The sequence below is a fragment of the Poecilia reticulata genome, chromosome 6 (genome assembly GCF_904066995.2).
Source record: "Poecilia reticulata chromosome 6, P_reticulata-male-v2, whole genome shotgun sequence".
In the NCBI taxonomy this organism is placed as follows: Eukaryota; Metazoa; Chordata; class Actinopteri; order Cyprinodontiformes; family Poeciliidae; genus Poecilia; species Poecilia reticulata.
In genome coordinates, this window is record NC_088835.1 from 27,441,255 (window position 1) to 27,461,292 (window position 20,038).

At 39.9% G+C, this 20,038-nt stretch overlaps 1 protein-coding gene across 1 annotated transcript; it reads right to left on the reverse strand.

Annotated features, from left to right (window-relative positions):
• Positions 1-3,253: 3,253 nt before the first annotated feature.
• LOC145552071 (GTPase IMAP family member 2-like) lies at positions 3,254-4,441 on the reverse strand. Its single transcript, XM_081608499.1, has 2 exons — positions 4,420-4,441; positions 3,254-3,915 (listed from the first exon to the last, which is right to left on the reverse strand). The coding sequence occupies exons 1-2, from the start codon at positions 4,439-4,441 to the stop codon at positions 3,254-3,256; spliced, it is 684 nt and encodes a 227-aa protein (XP_081464625.1).
• Between the last annotated feature and the right edge of the window lie 15,597 nt (positions 4,442-20,038).

The window sequence follows — 20,038 nt, forward strand, 5'->3', positions numbered from 1 at the left end:
CTCAGTGATTATTGGTTCAACAAGGTGTTGCACAATTCTGTGGTTTCGGGTCCATTACCAAAATAACGAGCAGAGCAGGAGTTTAAAATTAACAAATCAATTACCGCTGTGTTCAGGGAGCTTATTAATAATCGCAAAATAAATATAAAGCCTGCAAACCTAATATCGTAATGGACTGAATGTTATGTTTTTAACTAATCTCTGGTCGGCTTGTGGAGCGCAGGGTGTGTTTAAATGAGAATTGATAACCTGATTATTTGACTCACGTGTGTTGAAGTTGAGACACATCTAAAAGTTGCAGGAGACCGGCCCTCGAGGCCTCGAGTTGCCCAGCCCTGCTCAACAATAACATATTAAAGCAGTGGTCCCCAAACTATGGCCCGCGGGCCGGATCCGGCCCGCCTCCACATTTGGTCCGGCCCCCTGAACAATACCAGAGAGCATTCAGATTTTTTTTCATATACCGTATTTTCCGGACTATAAGCCGCTTATATGTGGATTTTTCTTCAACCACCAGGGGGCTCTTTAGCAGGAAGTGAATCATTGGAAGTCAAAATTGGAAATAAAAGAAGAAAGCGGCCATTAAAACGGAATTAGGTTTTAATAGGGAATTGAAATTTGAGAATGTTGTTGATCAGTTAAATAGCATTGAGGGGAAAAAGAAGATTTTTCGTTTTTTTAAATAATACTGGGATCATTATGAGAATTTGAGGTATAGATATTAGGATCCAGTAGATGGCAGTAGTGCAACAATAATGGATGCAAGCTGCCGTTGAAATCTAAAGAAGAAGAAGCAGCAGAAGAAGAAGGAGCCCATTTTCATTTAGCACAGGGGTCCCCAAACTACGGCCCGCGGGCCAGATCCGGCCCACCTCCACATTTGGTCTGGCCCCCTGAACAATACCAGAGAGCATTTAGATTTTTTTTTCATCTACCGTATTTTCCGGACTATAAGCCGTTTGTATGTGGATTTTTCTTCAACCACCAGGGGGCTCTTTAGCAGGAAGTGAATCATTGGAAGTCTCGGTTACTTGCGCACCAACATTGAGCCCACAAACAGCAAAATGAGCAAGAAACAGATCAGATGTCTTTGGAAAGTTTCTTTGCAAAGGGGAAAAGGCCCAGAGAAGACACAGGAGAATGGATTTATCCCGGACCGGTAGGTGAGTCCTACATTACAAGCCGCTCTGCGTTACACGTGGCGACCGGCTGCTAATGAGGCAATGAAGCTTCAAGCCGCTTCGCCACGTAGAGACCAAGCGGGCTGTGGATATAAGCAACACTTCAGGTGTCATTGTCTCCATCACTCCCAGATCGGACCGTCTGGTTGCAGAGAAACAAGCTCAGGGCTCCTGTTAGTCATTATCGTGAGTTAGTAAAATGTTCGTTTTTGTGGCGCTTCTGTATCTTATTTCAATGGGATACATAAACATTACCATAGCGACCAGAGTCAGAGAGCGTTTGGGCAGTGGTCGAGAGGAGATGAGTAGAGCTTGTGAGTCTTAAGTCTGGTTTAGACGGCAAGATTTAAGAATGTCGGCCGATTCTCCAAACCTCTGTGACCACAGAGCTGATATAAGTACAACAGGTTCGATCGGTTCGTGTGTCCAAGAGATAAAAGATGAAACAAAAAAAATGGCGGTGGATGAAAGACGACGGGAGCAGCCGCTCTATTTGCTGCACTATGATTTGGAGGTGAATATGTTTTTTCATAGTTAACATTTTTAACTGAATAAACATAATAATGACCTTTAGAAACATTTCCACATATCATCTCTGATATCCACCGGACTCTCAGTTGCGCGATGTCAGCTGTTTGGGATTCCCCTCTGTTCTTACGTCACCGCGCTTTCTGATTGGCTACCTGTCACATTCAGCAGGTCGTATTCTCGTACCCAGTCAGGGAAAACCCCACAAGCTGCGATAAAAGGGCCAAGACAACCCAAATTGGGTATAATCAGTATTTAGTGGGAACACCAACATGTAGAAGCCTTATCTGACTGTTCATCCCCCTCCCCTTCCCTCTCCCCCTCTCCCGAGCCGCAACAAAATTTCCAAGTCTTGACCGGTCCGCTGTAATAAAAAGGTGAACCACTGATTTAGCACATGCTAGTAGCAACACGAAGGATCAGAACTTTTACCGTTACAGTTACCGTTCGGAAACTAATCAGTTCTGTTAAATCTAATCTTGGCACCTTTTTCTTTTTTAGCCGTAATAAATGTGATATTCAATTGACCTGTTATGACTCCAATTTTGGGTGTCCGCCCCCCTCTGCTGCTGTTGCATTACTGTGGAAAACCTGGAGCGACAGAGATATCTGCGGCTTATATGTGTATGTTTACTGGTTTAAAAAACAACAACAAAACTTTGGGTTTGTGGCTCATAGTCCCGTGTGGCTCATAGTTAGGAAAATATGGACTATAATCCTTCCTGGATTTTTTCTGTGAAGAACCCAGAGAGGGTTATTTGATTGAGCTTTCTGGAAAACAATATATTTTTACATTTAAGCACTTCTGCAATCGTCACAGTTTTTCTGTTGCAAACTGACTCCGAAACCCCACCAGAGAAGGAACAAGTTATGTGGCCCTCACAGGAAAAAGTTTGGGGACCCCTGTATTAAAGCTTTAAAACTCAAAAGAACCACACTGAAATCATGAAACCAGTTATTACAAGATTACCAGTTATTAATCTCCAAATAATTGCATATACAATATTTGAGTGTTTTCTTAGAGTTGATTATACACATGTTGAATAATTTTTAAGGTGGTGCACTGCAAATTGGACACAGTACAAAAATAAATAAATAAAACTCTGGATATACCTTATATTTCTCAAATTTACCCTACTCTTTGTCTTTTACCTCCATCAACCCTTGGATTTCAACACTATCCAGAGGGATCCAGTTCTTTCATATAGTCACATGTCACATTTAATAAATCATTATATGCAATCAGATGAAGCTCATTTGTCAAACTAAAAGTACCTTTTGATTGAATCAACATTTATTGTGAATCAGTGCTATATAAAAAATTAACTGAAAATAACCTTTAGGCATGTATATAGCAGAATTTTTATTAAGCCTACCTTTCTCTATTAAGAATGTCTTTTACTTGATGTAATATTTCAATCTTAAATGTTGTATTTTCATCAGCAGAAGCTTACAAGATTAGGCAAAGTGTGATTAATCCCATTAAATGCTTTAATTCATTAACAGCACTAGTTAATTATAAACTGACAAACTCTTCTCCTTTATTACTTTCTACTTATAGAGAAACGTTTAAGTAATCCTGTCATAAATTTCTCTGGTAGGCCAGGCGAAGCTTTTTTATAAAACTTCGTACCTCTGTCTGACATCTCCTCTATTTTTTTCAGCAGATCCTCGACCTGCTCCTTGTTTTTCATGTCGTTGTTGTTAAACAAATGATACTTCCCACTGCAGGTATTAATCAGCTTGGACAAATGTTCATCCTCTCTAACAAAATTATCCAAGACAATGTCAGTGTCCTTTAGGCGATCACCGTAGGTGAACAGGATCATCGTATGCTTGGAGACATCAGAACTCAGAATGTTCTTCAGGGTCTTCAGTCCTCTCTGTTCTTGTTTGGTGAACCTTCCTAACTGAAGGACGAGGAGGAAAACATGAGGACCAGGAGAGCTCAGATTGAGAGCTTCCTGCAGCTCGTTTTTTATCTCATCTGCAGAAAGTCGAGAGCTGCAAAGTCCAGGGGTGTCCACCACAGAGACTTTATGGTTCAGAACTTCACCTTCTGCCTTCTCACTCTTCAAAGTCACAGGGATGGAACTGACTGGACATTCAAACTTCTTCTTTCCCAGGATGGTGTTTCCTGCTGAGCTCTTCCCAACTCTCTCCTGGCCCACCAGCACAATTCTGAGGACATCCTCTTTCTCTGGCTCTGAAAACAACACAGGACATCAGCAGAGGACAGATTAAAGTACCACGTCACCATCTGATTACATTTAAGGATAATTCACAATAGAGGTATAGACTGTGTTTTACCAGGTTTGTATTTATAAATGTTATGAAGCTATATATTGGTCAAATGACAAATGTCTGAACTGAATTAATTAATTCCTCTTCATCTTGCCAGAGGCTGATCTGTTATACTATTAAATACAGTAAAATGTTTTTTCCTTTATAGCACATTGCAAATCATTACGTATTCCCTAAATCCCGACTGATTTCACAATTAATGATTTGATGCAGTGGAATGTCCCTAATGTTAGAAGAAAAAAAAGGTTAAAAATCATACATTCAATGAACACAGAGTAAAAACCTAAACTCTTAATTGAGTCCTGTAATTAAGTACGTTTAAGGAACTTCAGCATAAAAAACTGTACTCCCACAAAGTGTCACAGCTTCTGCTGAGCTATGACCACTCACACCTGATCATCATCACCTTGATCCCCAGCTGCTGTCATATAAGGACGGAGCTTCCCCTGCACAGCGTCAGATTGTTATGAAACCCCTAAGTGGTAACACCTTCAGGTCTGCTGTAGAAACTTGAGCTAACTGCCTGGTTACTAACCTGTCTGTCTTTTCCTTTCTGCCTAGTTACCTTTCCTGTCCCCGATCCTGACCTACTCCACTGGATTTGAACCCACTGGCTCTGACCCTTTGTCTGTCTGACCCTGAGATCAAGAGCCACCTGACCCTGTTTTCGATTCCCTAGTTCTGACCCTGGCCTGTCTGACTAAGAATAAGTTCTTTTCCTAATAAACACCTGTTTTTGTATTCACTGTTCAGTCCCTGTGTCCATCAGTGCCTGACCGTGTCACAATGCAATGCACCAGTTCCTCTTAAATTCTGCAGCCATAACCACTACAGCCAACATGCCCTCTCTGAAGTTCCCACTGGTTCTGCTGTTAATCACAAAACTTCTTCAACAGCAGTGCTTGTATAAAAGTCACACATTTATGAGTTCTCTGTCTCTCCTTGTGGTCTTCCAACTTAAAGGTTCATTCATACTTTTTCTTTTTGGAAAAGGTTTTCTATGTCTTTAATATATGTGTGTGTGTATATATATATAAAATTTGTTGATCTTCTGCAGCAGAATTTCTGTTGTCAACAACATGGTAACCCCCTGACATGTATACAGTGGTGCTTATACCTTTTATGTTGCAGTTACTGTCTTGATAAAATTCTGTGTTCAAATTCATTCTGTATTTATGCTTCATTCAATTTTACCAGTATTTGTCCAGGTCCAGTTTGGAGTACAAATTGATTAAAAAGTCAACAGCTTGGCCAAAGGAACATCCCAGCTGGGCTCACAATGTCCTCAGCTAAAAGCAAAAATAACTTTCGTCAGTGTTGTAGTACTTGAGATGGGTCTTGGTCTCGAGATCTCGGTCTCTTCTTGGACTCGACCGCATTTGGTCTCGGTCTCGGGTGCTGAGGACTCGGCATTTTATTTCAAGACCAGCCAAGACCGCAACTGTGAAAATATCACTAAGCGTACAGCATACTGTCCAGTTTACTTGTTAACATCTTTGTTTTCAGTGGATGCAAAACGCACCGATTAAAATCCAAGCAACATGTTTCTATTACTCCCCTCCTATCCCCTCCTTTCGTTCGCACGCGACACTCTGAGACATGTGCAGTGATGTCTGTCTGATCGTCTGTAATATAATAGCGCTGCATAAATCATAAGAAATACAATGACCACAGCTATTTCAGCAGTGCTTCGCTTTCACATATGGTGGGGACAACGTCTAACTTTTTTCGTCACTTAGGGTGACACTGCAGCCTGAAGTGACCCAATTCCGATTTTTTGGCAATTCCGATTTTTTTGCCGGGGCCATTCACACTGCCAGTAAATGCGACCTGTGTGCATTCTGCAGTGTGAATGGGAAAACGACCTGAAAGTGTCCCGCATGTGCAGTAGAGGGACATATATGGAACAACGCTGTGTCCAAAAGTCTGCAATATAGTGATGTGACATTCAGGAACAGTCCGATTCTTCTGAATGGCATTTTATTTAGAAAATAGGACTGGAGTGTCACTGAGAGCAGTTCTTTGTTCTTCTAATTCTCTGTGTGCACTGCAGTAGCTATCATTATTTTATTTAATTATGTACATTGGTATTTTTTTAATTAACAAATAAATAAAACAGAACGAAAGAGCATGCACATTGCTCTATGATTGTTTTTGTTCAAAGTGGCAGCTGTAATGGTAGTCTACCATGGTGTCAGACTGCCCCGCTTCATGTAGCGGGAGAGAGGGTGAGAACAGTCACGGTGAGCGCCTTGTGCTTGGTTACTTCTTGCTTGCTGCTCCTTGTTCAGTGTTCATAGTTGAGCGTTGTTTACCATCAAGGCATTGCCTCAATTGCTATGATTAATGGTGCAGAGAGTGGTGGTTTCAGACATGAGCGATATGGGCAAATACCCAGGGCGTTATCTTATTAGAAATGGCATGAGACCACCGTGGATTGTAGCACAAAAATGGATTTAATATTGGTAAAATGTATTAAGTATTTAATATCTAGGTGTTTTTATGGGAATATGGATCCTTCAGATCAATTTGAAAAGCAATTTTGATCATATTTCACCATTTTATCATGTCCTGTAGCGCTGGTCTTGGTCTTGACTCGGTCTCAGACCCTAAAAGTCTTGGTCTTGTCTTGGTCTCGGGTTAGGTGGTCTTGATCACAACACTGACTTTCATACAATGAAAGGCAGATTTTCAAAAGTAGAGGGAAACAAAATACTCCTCTGCAATTCTCACTTGTTTCCAGCGGAGGGAGGTCCCTACCTTTTGATGAGGTGAAAACAAGTCTAATGACCTGTGCAATATGAATACAAATAAATAACTAATTAGATCACATATTTAATTTAATCAAAATTTGGGTTGTTATTACAGTTTAATTTTGCATTTACCTGAAACCAGTATAAAAAGAAAGTGTACCCAATGAGGGGAAGGAAATATTTCAGATAAAATTCAATGTCACAACACGCTAACAACATTCCTGTCTGTAACTCCATTTGTTATTTTTCTGTAGTGTAAGACTATTTTTATTCTTTATAATTAGGCCCGAGCAGCTAAGCGCTGTGAAGGCCTATTGTTTTTCAAATGTTTATTAAGATTTTTTTTTTTTATTATTTTTTTTCTTCCGTCTAATGATTTGCCTTTTTGGGGGCTTTAACATATTCAAAAACTCACCAAAATTGGTAGGCCCATAGAGACTGTGAAAAATGTACTTATTTTAAGGTCCGCGTAAAAATCGCAAAAAATTGGCTCAACGGCGCCCCCTAGAAAATTTCAAAAGACCCTTTCCTATTCACTTACTTTATTGTAGAGACTTGAAATTTGGTACACTTGTAGAACTCCCCAAGGCACTTTTATTGTGATCGATCCCTATCTGACCTCTTTAACCTAATCAACATGAAACTGTGTCCACAAACAGAAGACATGTTGGTGTGTTATGGTTTCCAACGCTGTTTGTTTTGGAGGCAGCAGGTGGGCGTGGCGGCGTGGCGAATATACCTGTAACGCCGTCTCCATACGTTTGGCTGTTAATTCCACAATATTGAGTCCAGCTGCACCAAACTCACTGAGATGGATCCTTATCCAACTCCGGACAGTAATCCAGTGCAATATTTGGTGGGCGTGGCCTAATTTCTCAACAGCGCCCCCTAGAAGAGTTTAAATCATCAGCCCCAAGCCATGCTTTAACCTAGAATTATGAAACTTGGTACACATGTGTATCCTGTAAGGATGTACAAAAAAGTCTATTGGAGCCATGGTCCAAACCCAACAGGAAGTCGGCCATTTTGGATCAAAGCCGCCATTTCCGGTTTTTCATAGACGTCGCATCTGATCGAACTCCTCCTACAGCTTTTGAGATACAGACTTCAAACTCGCTCAGCACACACTTAAGACATTGAAGATGAAAAGTTATCAAAAGAATTCTCGTACATCAAAGCATGTTGGTGTGGCTAAGTGTCAAACTTTGGCTTTGTGCCATGAAATACTAAAATGCTGTAACTTCTACAGGAAAAGTGACAACTTCATCAGACTTTCCATGTCTCATTATTAGCCAGCCTTGATCACATTCACAAGGTCATATGATGACATCACCTTAGCCACGCCCCCCTCCAACAGGAAGTCAGCTGTTTTTGTCTGCCGGAAGTCTTGCTTTTACTCTGACTCAAATGAGTTCAGTGCTGTGCAAATTGATATAAAATGACATGATGATGAACTATGTGTATGTTGGCTGCTAGCTGAAGCATGTGGACGTTACTTATTAGCAAATAGCAATGCCAGCCATGTCTACGATCGTCTCTAAATCAACCAGGCTTCATCCAATTTGCACCAGATTTTCTATGATCGACTGTGGTGATCCTCTAAAGATTGGATTATAACTTGACTTCACTTCACTCCCTAGGTTAATAAAACAGCTGTATCTTATCTCTACATTGGCTAATCTGCATGAGATGTTGTGGGCTGCAGCAGGGAGCGCTGCTGTAAACACAATGCAGCTAATGTCAACACAAGTGACAAGATAGTATCAATCAAGCTGTTCAGATGCACATTCATTCTCCCAAAACTTAAACTGACATGATTTGTGGTTGTTGGTGGTGAGGCTGAACACTGAGACCCAGGTGATGATGATGTTTATTATAATTTAATAAAAAGAAGCTCAAACACAGTCCAGAACGGGCAACACAGCAGGAAATCTTGCACACAACTGAAGACTGAATGTGACAGCTACATTATAACTTGATTCCACTTAGCCCTGTAGGTTAAGTGGAATCAAACCAAACCAACTTTATTTACAAAGCACTTTAAAACAACCACAGCTGATACAAAGTGCTGTATATTAAAACACAACATAATAAAAAAAATAAAACATACAGCTTAAAAACAAAAACATATAATTTAAAACTAGATCAAGCTGGTGATGAAAGTCAAGTAAAATTGATGGTGCAGTGGTGTAAGCACAGCAGCTATGAAGGTTACCAGCCTGTTTGGTTCAGCCTATCTCTGTGAATCAGCATTTTCTGAAATGAACTTCATCAAGAACAAACACAGAACATGTCTCACTGATGCACATCTGAAAGATGCACTCACAGTTGCAGTTTCAAGTTACACACCAGATTATGGAGTACTGGTGAACAGCATGCAATGCCAGTCTTCTCACTAATAAGGATACCAATACCAGATGTCAGTGGCAACATGGCAGTGTCATGGCAAAGTTTAATTAAAATATTGAGGAATTGTGTTCAATTTAAAAGTGTATTCATGACATGTAACAGTTACAATTTTGTGAAAAATGCAGCAGATTTTGTCAGTTCAAAATGTGATAAGATTTATTTTAAAAAATGTAAGTTGATTCTTTTTTGCGGCAACATTCCATGTCCCCATGTTTTGCTTACAATTATTTTTTGTAAAATGTGCCAAATATGTACAACAAAGTATTTTAATTATACATTTAGATGTTTTCACACCAGCTGGAGATGGGCACCAGCAACCCTCCCCTGCCCACTAAGGGACAAGGGTGCAGATAAATGGATGGATGGATGAATTGAGATGTTTGCCATTATTCAAATATAAACAAAATGCCTTTTAAATATTATTTTGTTTTTTACACACCTTTTTGTTGACTGACATGTTCAATTTCATGTGTCCCCAGTGCAGCGTAATAGATTTCCTCATGACATTTAAACTGTAATATATATATATATATATATATATATATATATATATATATATATATATATGGCTGACTGTATAGCTCAATAGGTAAGTCACCAGGCTGGGGGCTGGGGGCTGGGGCAAAAAGTTACAACGGTGACATTGAGCTGTCAGTGTGGGTCCTTAGGCAAGACCCTTGGAGCTATATAGCCTACCTCATACCATGAGAGACACAAATAAGCATCAAACAAGGTCTGCGTCAGGTGCTGGGGGACCAGAGCACCCTGATGAAAAGTGGGCTACTGGAACAAGACGGAAATGGGCGAGAGATGAAAACATGGATCTGTTGGAATGCTACTACTCAAGTAATCCTAGTCAGAGGGGCTACATGCAAAGACTGTGGGAGGAATGGTTAGCTCGACATCCCCAGTCAACACTAACTGCCAAACAACTAGTAGCTCAGTGTTCCAACATCCGCAAACGGCAACTGCTGTCACAACTGGAGATTGACGAGGTACGACACAAGTGCTACGGGAAGGAGCCAGGATGCCAGGTCAGAAGGGAGTCAACTACGACTCCCCGCCCAGAGACTGGGTATGTAGCCCCAGTAATGAACGAACCATCTGAGCTGAACGAGGCAGCAACTGACCTGAGAGAGAGAATCATGGCCCGAATGAACACCAGACGACCCCGACGCCAATTACAACGGCTGAGTGAAGTACCATCAGAAAGTCTCATTGAAGATGTGAATTCGGCATTGAGAACGATCCCTAACCAACACCATAACAGAAACCAATGAGCTGATATACAACTCAGCATCAGTGATCCTTGAGATGCTTGGTTATAAGAGCAACCATGAGACCCAATACCCACCATGGAAAAGACGGTTAGAGGCTAAGATCAAGACAACAAGGAGGGAAGTGAGTCAACTGTCAGAGCTCCAAAGGGGTGCAATGAAAAGATCAGTACCCAAGAAGTACAGCCAGATGCCCATACCTGAAGCACTCGAAACTGCCAAACAAAGGCTCCAAGCCTTGGCCAGCCGCCTAAAGAGATACACGAGAGAGAATGAAGCCAGGAGGATTAACCGGCTCTTCGCCACCCAACCAGCTAAAGTGTACTCTCAATGGCAGGGTAATAACAACAGAGCAGACCCACCCAGGCTGGAGACTGAACAATACTGGAAAGGCATATGGGAAAGGGAGGCGTCCCACAACAGCAATGCACAGTGGCTAACCTCTCTACGAGAGGACCACAGCAACCTCCCTGAACAAGCCCCGGTAACCATCACTGTGGCAGATGTCCAAGACAGAGTCTCGGGTATGAAAAACTGGACAGCACCAGGACCTGACATGATCCATGCCTACTGGCTTAAGAAACTCACTGCCCTCCATGAGCGACTGGCAGCTCAACTGAACCAGCTGCTACAAAATGGGACTCACCCTGAATGGTTAACTGTAGGGCGAACAATCCTGATACAGAAGGAACCCTCGAAGGGTTCAGTCCCATCCAACTATCGGCCAATAACCTGTCTCTCTACAACATGGAAGCTCATGTCAGGCATCATAGCGGCTAAGATAAGCGGGCACATGGATAAATACATGAGCAAGGCACAGAAGGGCATAGGCATAAATAGCAGAGGAGCCAAACACCAACTCCTTGTAGACCACACAGTTGCCCGAGACTGCAAAACCCGACACACCAACCTGTGTACCGCTTGGATTGATTACAAGAAAGCCTATGACTCAATGCCACACACTTGGATCATTGAATGCTTAGAGATGTACAACATCAATAGGACTCTAAGAGCCTTCATTGCAAACTCGATGGGGCTGTGGAAAACCACCCTTGAAGCCAACTGCAAACCACTTGCACAAGTGTCCATCAAATGTGGCATATACCAAGGAGATGCTCTGTCCCCACTGCTGTTCTGCATAGGCCTGAACCCTCTCAGCCAAATCATCAACAAGACTGGCTACGGATACCGACTCAAGAATGGGGCTATGATCAGTCACCTCCTCTACATGGATGACATCAAGCTGTACGCCAAGAGCGAGCGAGATATCGACTCACTGATCCACACCACCAGGATCTACAGCACTGACATTGGGATGTCATTCGGACTAGAGAAGTGTGGTCGGATGGTTACAAAGAGAGGGAAGGTCGCCCACACAGAAGGGGTCTCACTCCCAGAAGGAACAATAGCAGACATAGAGCACAGCTACAAGTACCTGGGAATACCACAAGCAAATGGCAACCTCGATGAGGTCACAAGGAAAGGAGCCACAGCCAAATACCTCCAACGAATAAGGCAAGTCCTGAGAAGCCAGCTCAATGGCAAGAACAAGATCCGTGCAATAAACAGCTATGCCTTACCAGTAATCAGATACCCTGCCGGAATAATTAGCTGGCCAATGGAAGAGATGAAGGCCACGGATGTTAAGACTAGGAAGCTACTAACCATGCATGGAGGATTCCACCCCAAATCCAGCACCCTGAGACTGTACACGAGCCGTAAGGAAGGAGGCAGAGGACTAGTGAGTGTGAGAGCCACTGTCCAGGATGAAACATCCAAGATCCATAAATACATCAAGGACAAAGCCTCAACAGACGATGTGCTCAATAAATGTCTCAGACAATGGGGAACAGAAGACAAGGTGCTGGAAGTACCATCATGGGAGGACAAGCCCCTACATGGGATGTACCACCGACAAATAACTGAAGTGGCTGATGTCAGGAAAACCTACCAATGGCTGGAGAAAGCTGGACTGAAGGACAGCACAGAGGCTCTCATCCTGGCCGCCCAGGAACAGGCCCTAAACACCAGAGCAATAGAGGCTCAGATCTACCACACCAGACAAGACCCAAGGTGTAGGTTGTGCAAGGAGGCCCCTGAGACAGTCCAGCACATAATAGCAGGGTGCAAGATGCTGGCAGGGAAAGCGTACATGGAACGACATAACCAAGTGGCGGGCATAGTGTACAGGAACATCTGTGCAGAATATGGACTGGAAGCCCCAAGATCAAAGTGGGGAACACCCCCAAAAGTGGTGGAGAATGACCGAGCTAAGATCCTGTGGGACTTCCAGATCCAGACAGACAAGATGGTAATGGCGAACCAACCGGACATTGTGGTGGTGGATAAAGAACAGAGGAAAGCCGTTGTGGTGGATGTAGCAATACCAAGTGATTACAACATCAGGAAAAAGGAGCATGAGAAATTGGAGAAATACCAGGGCCTCAGGGAGGAACTGGAAAAGACCTGGAAGGTGAAGACCACAGTGGTGCCTGTAGTCATCGGGGCCCTCGGGGCAGTCACCCCCAAACTGGAGCAGTGGCTCAAACAGATCCCAGGAACAACATCAGACATCTCAGTCCAGAAATGTGCAGTTCTAGGCACAGCCAAGATACTGCGCAGAACCCTCAAGCTCCCAGGCCTCTGGTAGAGGACCCGAGCTCAGAGGATGAAACAGACCACCCGCGGAGGGTGAGAAGGGAATTTTTTTTATATATATATATATATATATATATATATATATATATATATATATATATATATATATATATATATATATATATATATATATATTTATGTTTTTCTTCAATAAGTTGATTGACTGGACTACACCTTATTTTAATATGCAATTTAATCTACTGAAACTATTTTCACATTTGATATTTTCTTAGTATTATACATGTCCCAGTACTAACTTTCCACAATGTTATTATGTTTCATTTCTGCCTTCAAAATGTCTGAAATTCCACAAAAACCATTTAATGTAAGTGACATCAATTGGTTCTGATGTGAATTCAAACATGGAAAACAAAGCGAGCTTCAACTGTCACCATCTCTGTACTTTTTCTTATCTTAAATATGTTAAACATGTATATGTTAAGCTTAAAGTTCCACCCTGTTAGGAAATACTGTGAAAAATGTTTATTCAGTATAATTTAAAAAACATAATGTTAGATTAAGTCATTAAAGGGTTAACCCTTCGGAGACAATTGACGCATATCCGAGTTTTTTTTACATGTCTGATTTGGCGTGTCGTAGCAGCAAGACTCCGCCTCCCCCAGTCTCACTTTCTACTGGTGTTTAAAGTGCACATGTTAAACTACACAACAGTTTTTAAATTGTGTTAATAGGCCAAGTAAAACCGGAGTTATGCTTAAATATGTAAACCATATTTGTTTCAATTAGCGAAATTGTAAAACCCGCTCCTTTCCACAGTGAGACGGAGCGCTCTCTCAACACAAAGAATACAATATAACAGATCCCATCACTCGAGCTCACGTATTAAACTGATAAGAGTTGACATTTTGTTGCAGATAAACGAAGCGCAAGTAACAGCGTAACAGCGCTGTTACTTGCGCTGTTATGCAAGTAACAGCGCGAAAATAGAGAAAAAAAATGTACCGCGGGAACAGAGAACAGAAAAAAGAGAGGCACGTCAACAGATAGTTGTGATATCAGACGATCAGTAAAATCTACCTCGTAATTTGTATTTCGGACATTGTATTTTGTTTTTTTCTGTAAAGAATGATGAGAAGAATGAATGTGGGGCAGGCAGCAAAGCTCTTTTTTGAGCTCGAAGATGAGGGAAACTCGCAGTCTGAGTCTGGAGCAGACAGCGAGGATTCTGATGACAATGTAGCGATTCAGTCATTCATATCAGGAAGAGAGAGAGAACATGGCTATCAGGAAGAAGATGAGGTAGGGACAAACGTAGCTAAGCAAAGATTGAAACTGAGAAGTTGGCGGCGCTGTGCAACTGCGCGGTCTCGATCACCGAGAGATGACGCTGCTGAGCCACTCCCCCACAGTGATCCCTGGAAGACGGAGGAGGATCCTGACAGTGTGCCGGGAGTAAGCAGGTTTCAGCCATGGCGAACACCCGGTGTCCAAATAAACAACCTGTCTTCTCATAGTCCAAAAGATCTTTTTTTATTATATTTTGCCTCTGACACAGTGAAAACAATTTGCCTCAACACAAACAAAAATGCAGCAAAAAAACATTACGGAAAAAGTTCAAATGAAATGACATTGAAATGGAAGATCTGTACATTCTTTTGGTCTATTGATATATATGTCTTTAGTTTCACTGCCCAGTATTCAGGACTATTGGAAGCAAAACAATATTTTGTCTGTGCCCCTTCCATGCAGTGATGTGTTTGTGCACAAATGAATGAATTACCTACATTTTGTTGATGATAATCTTCTAAACATGAGTTGTTTCCTGTATTTTTACATATTGATTTTGAAATTTATAGTGTGTTAAAATTGTCAGGAGAAGTAATTGCCAGGATTTAAATATATTTAGGAAAGTTATACATTTTTTGGAATCTTGATTTGATATTTTGTAAATAGTAGCACAGGAACGAATGGATTACCTACATTTTATTGATAATAATTTAATATACATGAGTTGCTTGCTATATTTGTACATATTAATTTTGAAATATAGAGTATACTTTAGAATTCTAAACCATAAAACGTAATTGTTATACATATTTGTGGGTTTCACAGTGACAACAAAAACTTTTTCTACTCGAATTTTCTTTTTTTGTGTGATTTTAGGCCCAAAATGCAATGTCAGTATGTCCAAATGACAAAAATACGTGTAAATTGACAAAGTTCAGGTTGTCCTAAAAAAATGTTAGCACATAAAGAAATATTCATGTTTTTTTATTAAGAAATATAAAGGTAAAATCAAAAATTAATAAAAAACGGCCATTTAGAACACTGAATCCCATGGGTTAATGGATTGTAATTCTGTTGATGGTTAGCTAGCTAAATGTTGACCACATAAAGAGCTAAAGGTAGATTAGTTAGAAAGTTCCATCCTGTTATGTTCCTCCCTGTTAAGAAAGATTGTGAAAAATGTTTATTCAGTAGAATTTAAAAAAACATAATGTTAGATTTAGTCACTAAAAGTTTGTTATTCGGTTGAATGTTAGCTAGCTAAATGTTGACCACATAAAGAACTACAGGTAAATTAGTTAGAAAAGTTCCACCCTCTTATGTTCCACCCTGTTATGTTCATGAACAAAATAAGGAAGAAATTAGGGTGAAAAGAAATAATTTTAAGTCATATAGATATCACATGTTCTTTCCAAATAGAGCCAGGACAAATACTCTACCTATACTTTGACTTGAAAAAGCCAATCCTGCAACTAATAATAAAAATCATCAGATTTTAAAATCAAAGACTTTGATTTTCCACCCTGTTATGGGACAATCCACCATGTTATGTTCCATTCCACACATTTTAATTAAATATTGTTACAAAAACATTAAGTACTGTGGATTTTTCTGAGCCATGTTGGGAGTTGAAGACCAATAAATGCAAATATTGGTATGAGTTTTTAAAATTACCAATATTTTCAATGCTGTCAGTAATAATGAAATAAAAAACAGATTTTTCTTTACAATACAGTCAGAAATGATTTGTAACTTCATGATGTGTTACAATTTCAAGAATAAAACATATTATATAGTAAAAGGGACACACTCTTTGTAACAGGGTGGAACACATTGAGAGACAATGGTGAAAACCCCCCCACATATAATTATTAATTTATCTAATCCTGAGCTTGCCCAATATTAATTTCTTATTGTTAAACATGTCAGTGTTGTAACAAAATATGTAAAACTTAAAACAATATATTTTTTTCAAAAATCCTGAGGCCGAAATGTTGCCGCAAAAATAGAATCACCCAATTACTGAGATTAAGAGATAAAGTGCTGAATATTGATATCTGTTTCCCACCGAGTTTTCAATGCTAATTATTGTGAGAAATCATTAACGTGATCAGTTTCTACCCATAGATGAGAATCATTAATCATTAATGATAATGTCTAAGGTAAACTGAGTTAATTTGTTATTTCAGAAGAGCATGTAAAACTGGTAGTCTTTATATGACTCGGTAGCCTCGAAGTAGCTCTCAGTTTCAAAAAGGTTGGTGACCCCTGATCAGCCAATCTGCAACAGATCTTTGTGCATTGTCTGTGATGGTGCAGTGGTTTATGCACAGCAGCTATGAAGGTTGCCAGGCTTTTTGGTTCAACCTATCTCTGTGAATCAGCGTTTTCTGACATGAACTTCATCAAGAAAAAACCCAAAACATGCCTCCGTCAGAACATCAGCGGTGGCTGGGGGAAGGCGGTGCTGGGACCACGCGGTGGCTATAGGCCGAGCGGCGCTTGGCTGCGAGGGCCGCTCGATGCTCCGCGGAGCTTTAATTCTATATTATATTTTGTACACTCAATTTTTGTTGCGCATTGTTCTGCACACTTTTTCTATATCTGAGTCATTGCAACTAATTTTCGTTATTGTGTGAACCATATATTGTAAGTTCTGAAAGACAACAAAAGTATCAATGATCCACAGCAGCATTATACATGAACCTATCATTGTCCATGCACGCTTGACTTGTCCAAGTATATATGGACAAGTCTAATGTATACATTGGACTTGATGCATACATCAAGTCCAATGTATACTTTAATCATGTGTAATCATGTATACTGAACATGATTATACATGACTAAAGTACCCACTCTGACATTTGAATTAACTCTATTGATGTTGTTAAATTTGATTAAACCTGCAGAAATGAAATTAACCCTTTCATGCATGGCAGTCACTGCAGTGAACAGCTTTCTAAAAGCCATTTTCTTATGTTTCTTCTGGATTTTTATTTTATAAATTCACATTGAAGTAGACAGTAGTGCATCACACAGTAAACTACGGACTACTGGTCATCCACTGCAAGTACAAGAAACGTTTTTGAATATCCAAAATGACAGACAAAAGAGCAACTCAAGAATATCTGGTCCTTCCTTCTACTATAGAAACTCTAGCAGGTAAAAAAATATATCATGACATCAATAACCCCTAAAGACTATAAAACTACTGGAATTTCCAAATTCCAAATAACAACTTTGGATTTGGAGAAAATTACAACTGGCCACCTAGAAAAAAATCCTACAATTTGTTTCTCCTCCACTGCAGTGACTGTTATGCATGAAAGGGCTATTATTATTATTATTATTATTATTATTATTATTATTATTATTATTATTATTATTATTAAGAATTAATTTATTTTATTTTTTTTAAATTTTCCCCCCACTTATTTTTAGGCCTTACATTAAAATTAAAATACACTTTGGAAGAAAAATACTGACATAAAGGATCATAATTCATGCATAAAGGGGTTAAATATCTGCAGTACATTTGAAGAATGCATAACTTTTTGTGCTGGCATCATAACTCTTCACCTGCAATGCAGAAAATAAGTATTGAACATTCAAACCTTTTTATATACCCCTGCTAATATGATCTTCACACCAGATCTTGGTTACAACCCAAGTAATCCGCACCTTATGAGTAAGTTGAAACAGATCACTTTACTAAATTTGTTGAATGTAATGAAGTAGAATAACAGAGAATGCAGAATTAAATTGAGTCAATTTATTGTATTTGAGTAACTGAACAGCAGAAGTGCTCTCAACTGACAATGTAGTCACAACATAAAAAAATAAACAGCACAAATTCAGAAAATTACATCTTCAAGGGTAACATGAATGTGGTGCAAAATCAAGGACAATCTAGCTTAAAAGCCTTACAGTCTACAAAATATTTGAGACTGGTGTATAGAATCACCTTCCACTAGGAAAATTACCTTAAACATACAGTGAGTACTACTAATGGTTTCAAACAAGGCATTTTCATGTGTTAGAATGGTCCTAACACAAAATCAGACCAATTGACAATCTGTAAGGAAAATTAGTATTCACACTATCTTCTGCAAATCTCTCTAAGGTTCAGCTATTTTCCAAGGAAGAATGGAAAGGATTTGTTTATAGATGTGCAAAGCTGGTTCTACAAAATATTCTCTCAGGAAGCCTAAATGTAAATGTGCACTAAAGTACTCAGGTTTATATCTGTAAAATATTTTGATAACCATGCATGACTTTCAACCCTTTTTACAAATATTCATCACTTTTGTTAGATTAGAAAAGATGAACGAACACATCCATCTTTTAATGTCTGTAAATCCAAAGCTTCCATTAATTACAAATTAGAATTACTTTATTCCAAGTCAGGATTTCCAATACTTCTGATCAAATCTCAATGTTCTCAGTGTAAGAAAAATATGTACTTCATACAACAGAAACAAACAAAGAGAAAATCTTATAAGACTTTTTCAAATTAGCTTAAAAAGAAAGCTTAGGTGGGAGTGTGTGCCACACCCATCATTGGGTACATTTACTAAAGGCTAAAAATTAAGGCTAATAGGTATTTAGCACTAAGAAAAATATTTTTTTCTATATTTAATGAAAATCAAGAAAGAAACTGAAATGTGGTTCAAACAGAAACTCTAAAATTCACTTATTTTATTTGACATTGAATGTTTGCCTACTGGCGACCTGTCCAGGGTGTGCCCCGCCTCTCACCTGAAATGTCTCACTGGAGATGGGCACCTTCCCAACCCCACCAGGGACAAGGGTGTAAGAAAATGGATAGATGGATGGATGGCTATTGTTTAGCTACAGAGATAATAAAATAGAAGTTGTAACTTTTTCTTACCAACTGGAAGACGTACATTGGCCATTTCCATTGTCCTCTTGCAGGCAGTTAAACTGTAGTGTGTCGCTGTTGATTACTTGGTAGTGAATAGTTTCACTTTTTATATTGATGCTGTTTTATAGTCTGGTTCCAGACTCCTCCCTTTGAGTCTTTCTGCCAACCCAGTCACAGTCAGAACTATGTAGAATGTCCTGATTGAACTTTATAACTTAAGGTTCAAGAAACACTCATGATGAGCACACATTTAATAGCATACTATATGAAAATATTAGGCAGTTAATAGCCTTATTAAGACTGTTTTTGTTTATTTCTTTCAGGGATTGAGGCTCCTTGAGGTGGCAGGGGTGACCCCTGGTAGTGGTGTCTCGTCTTATGTGTTTATTTTGTTGGAGCACCTCCCCCCCCCTCGTTTGCTATCTTTTGCAGTGTCCACGGTGGTCCCTTTTTCTTTTCTCGATTATGTCCCCATGTCCTCACAGCTTAATATCAACTATCCTGGTTTCACATTCTTAAAGAAAACACACCCAAGGCTGCCACACATGTCAAAGCTCAACTGCGTAGGTGAGTTGAGGGTTAATAGAATAGAAAAGAAATACCAGGGTTTCTCCCAGAAAACTAGCTAAGCTAGGTGGTCAGGGGCCTGAGCATAGTTTAATTTGTCATGTCAACACCAGATGCATCATCATTTCTTAGCAACTCTGCACAGTGTGTTATCACACATTAGGGCTGAAACGATTCCTGGAGTGATTCGAGTACCTCGATTATTAAAATTCCTCGAGGAAAATT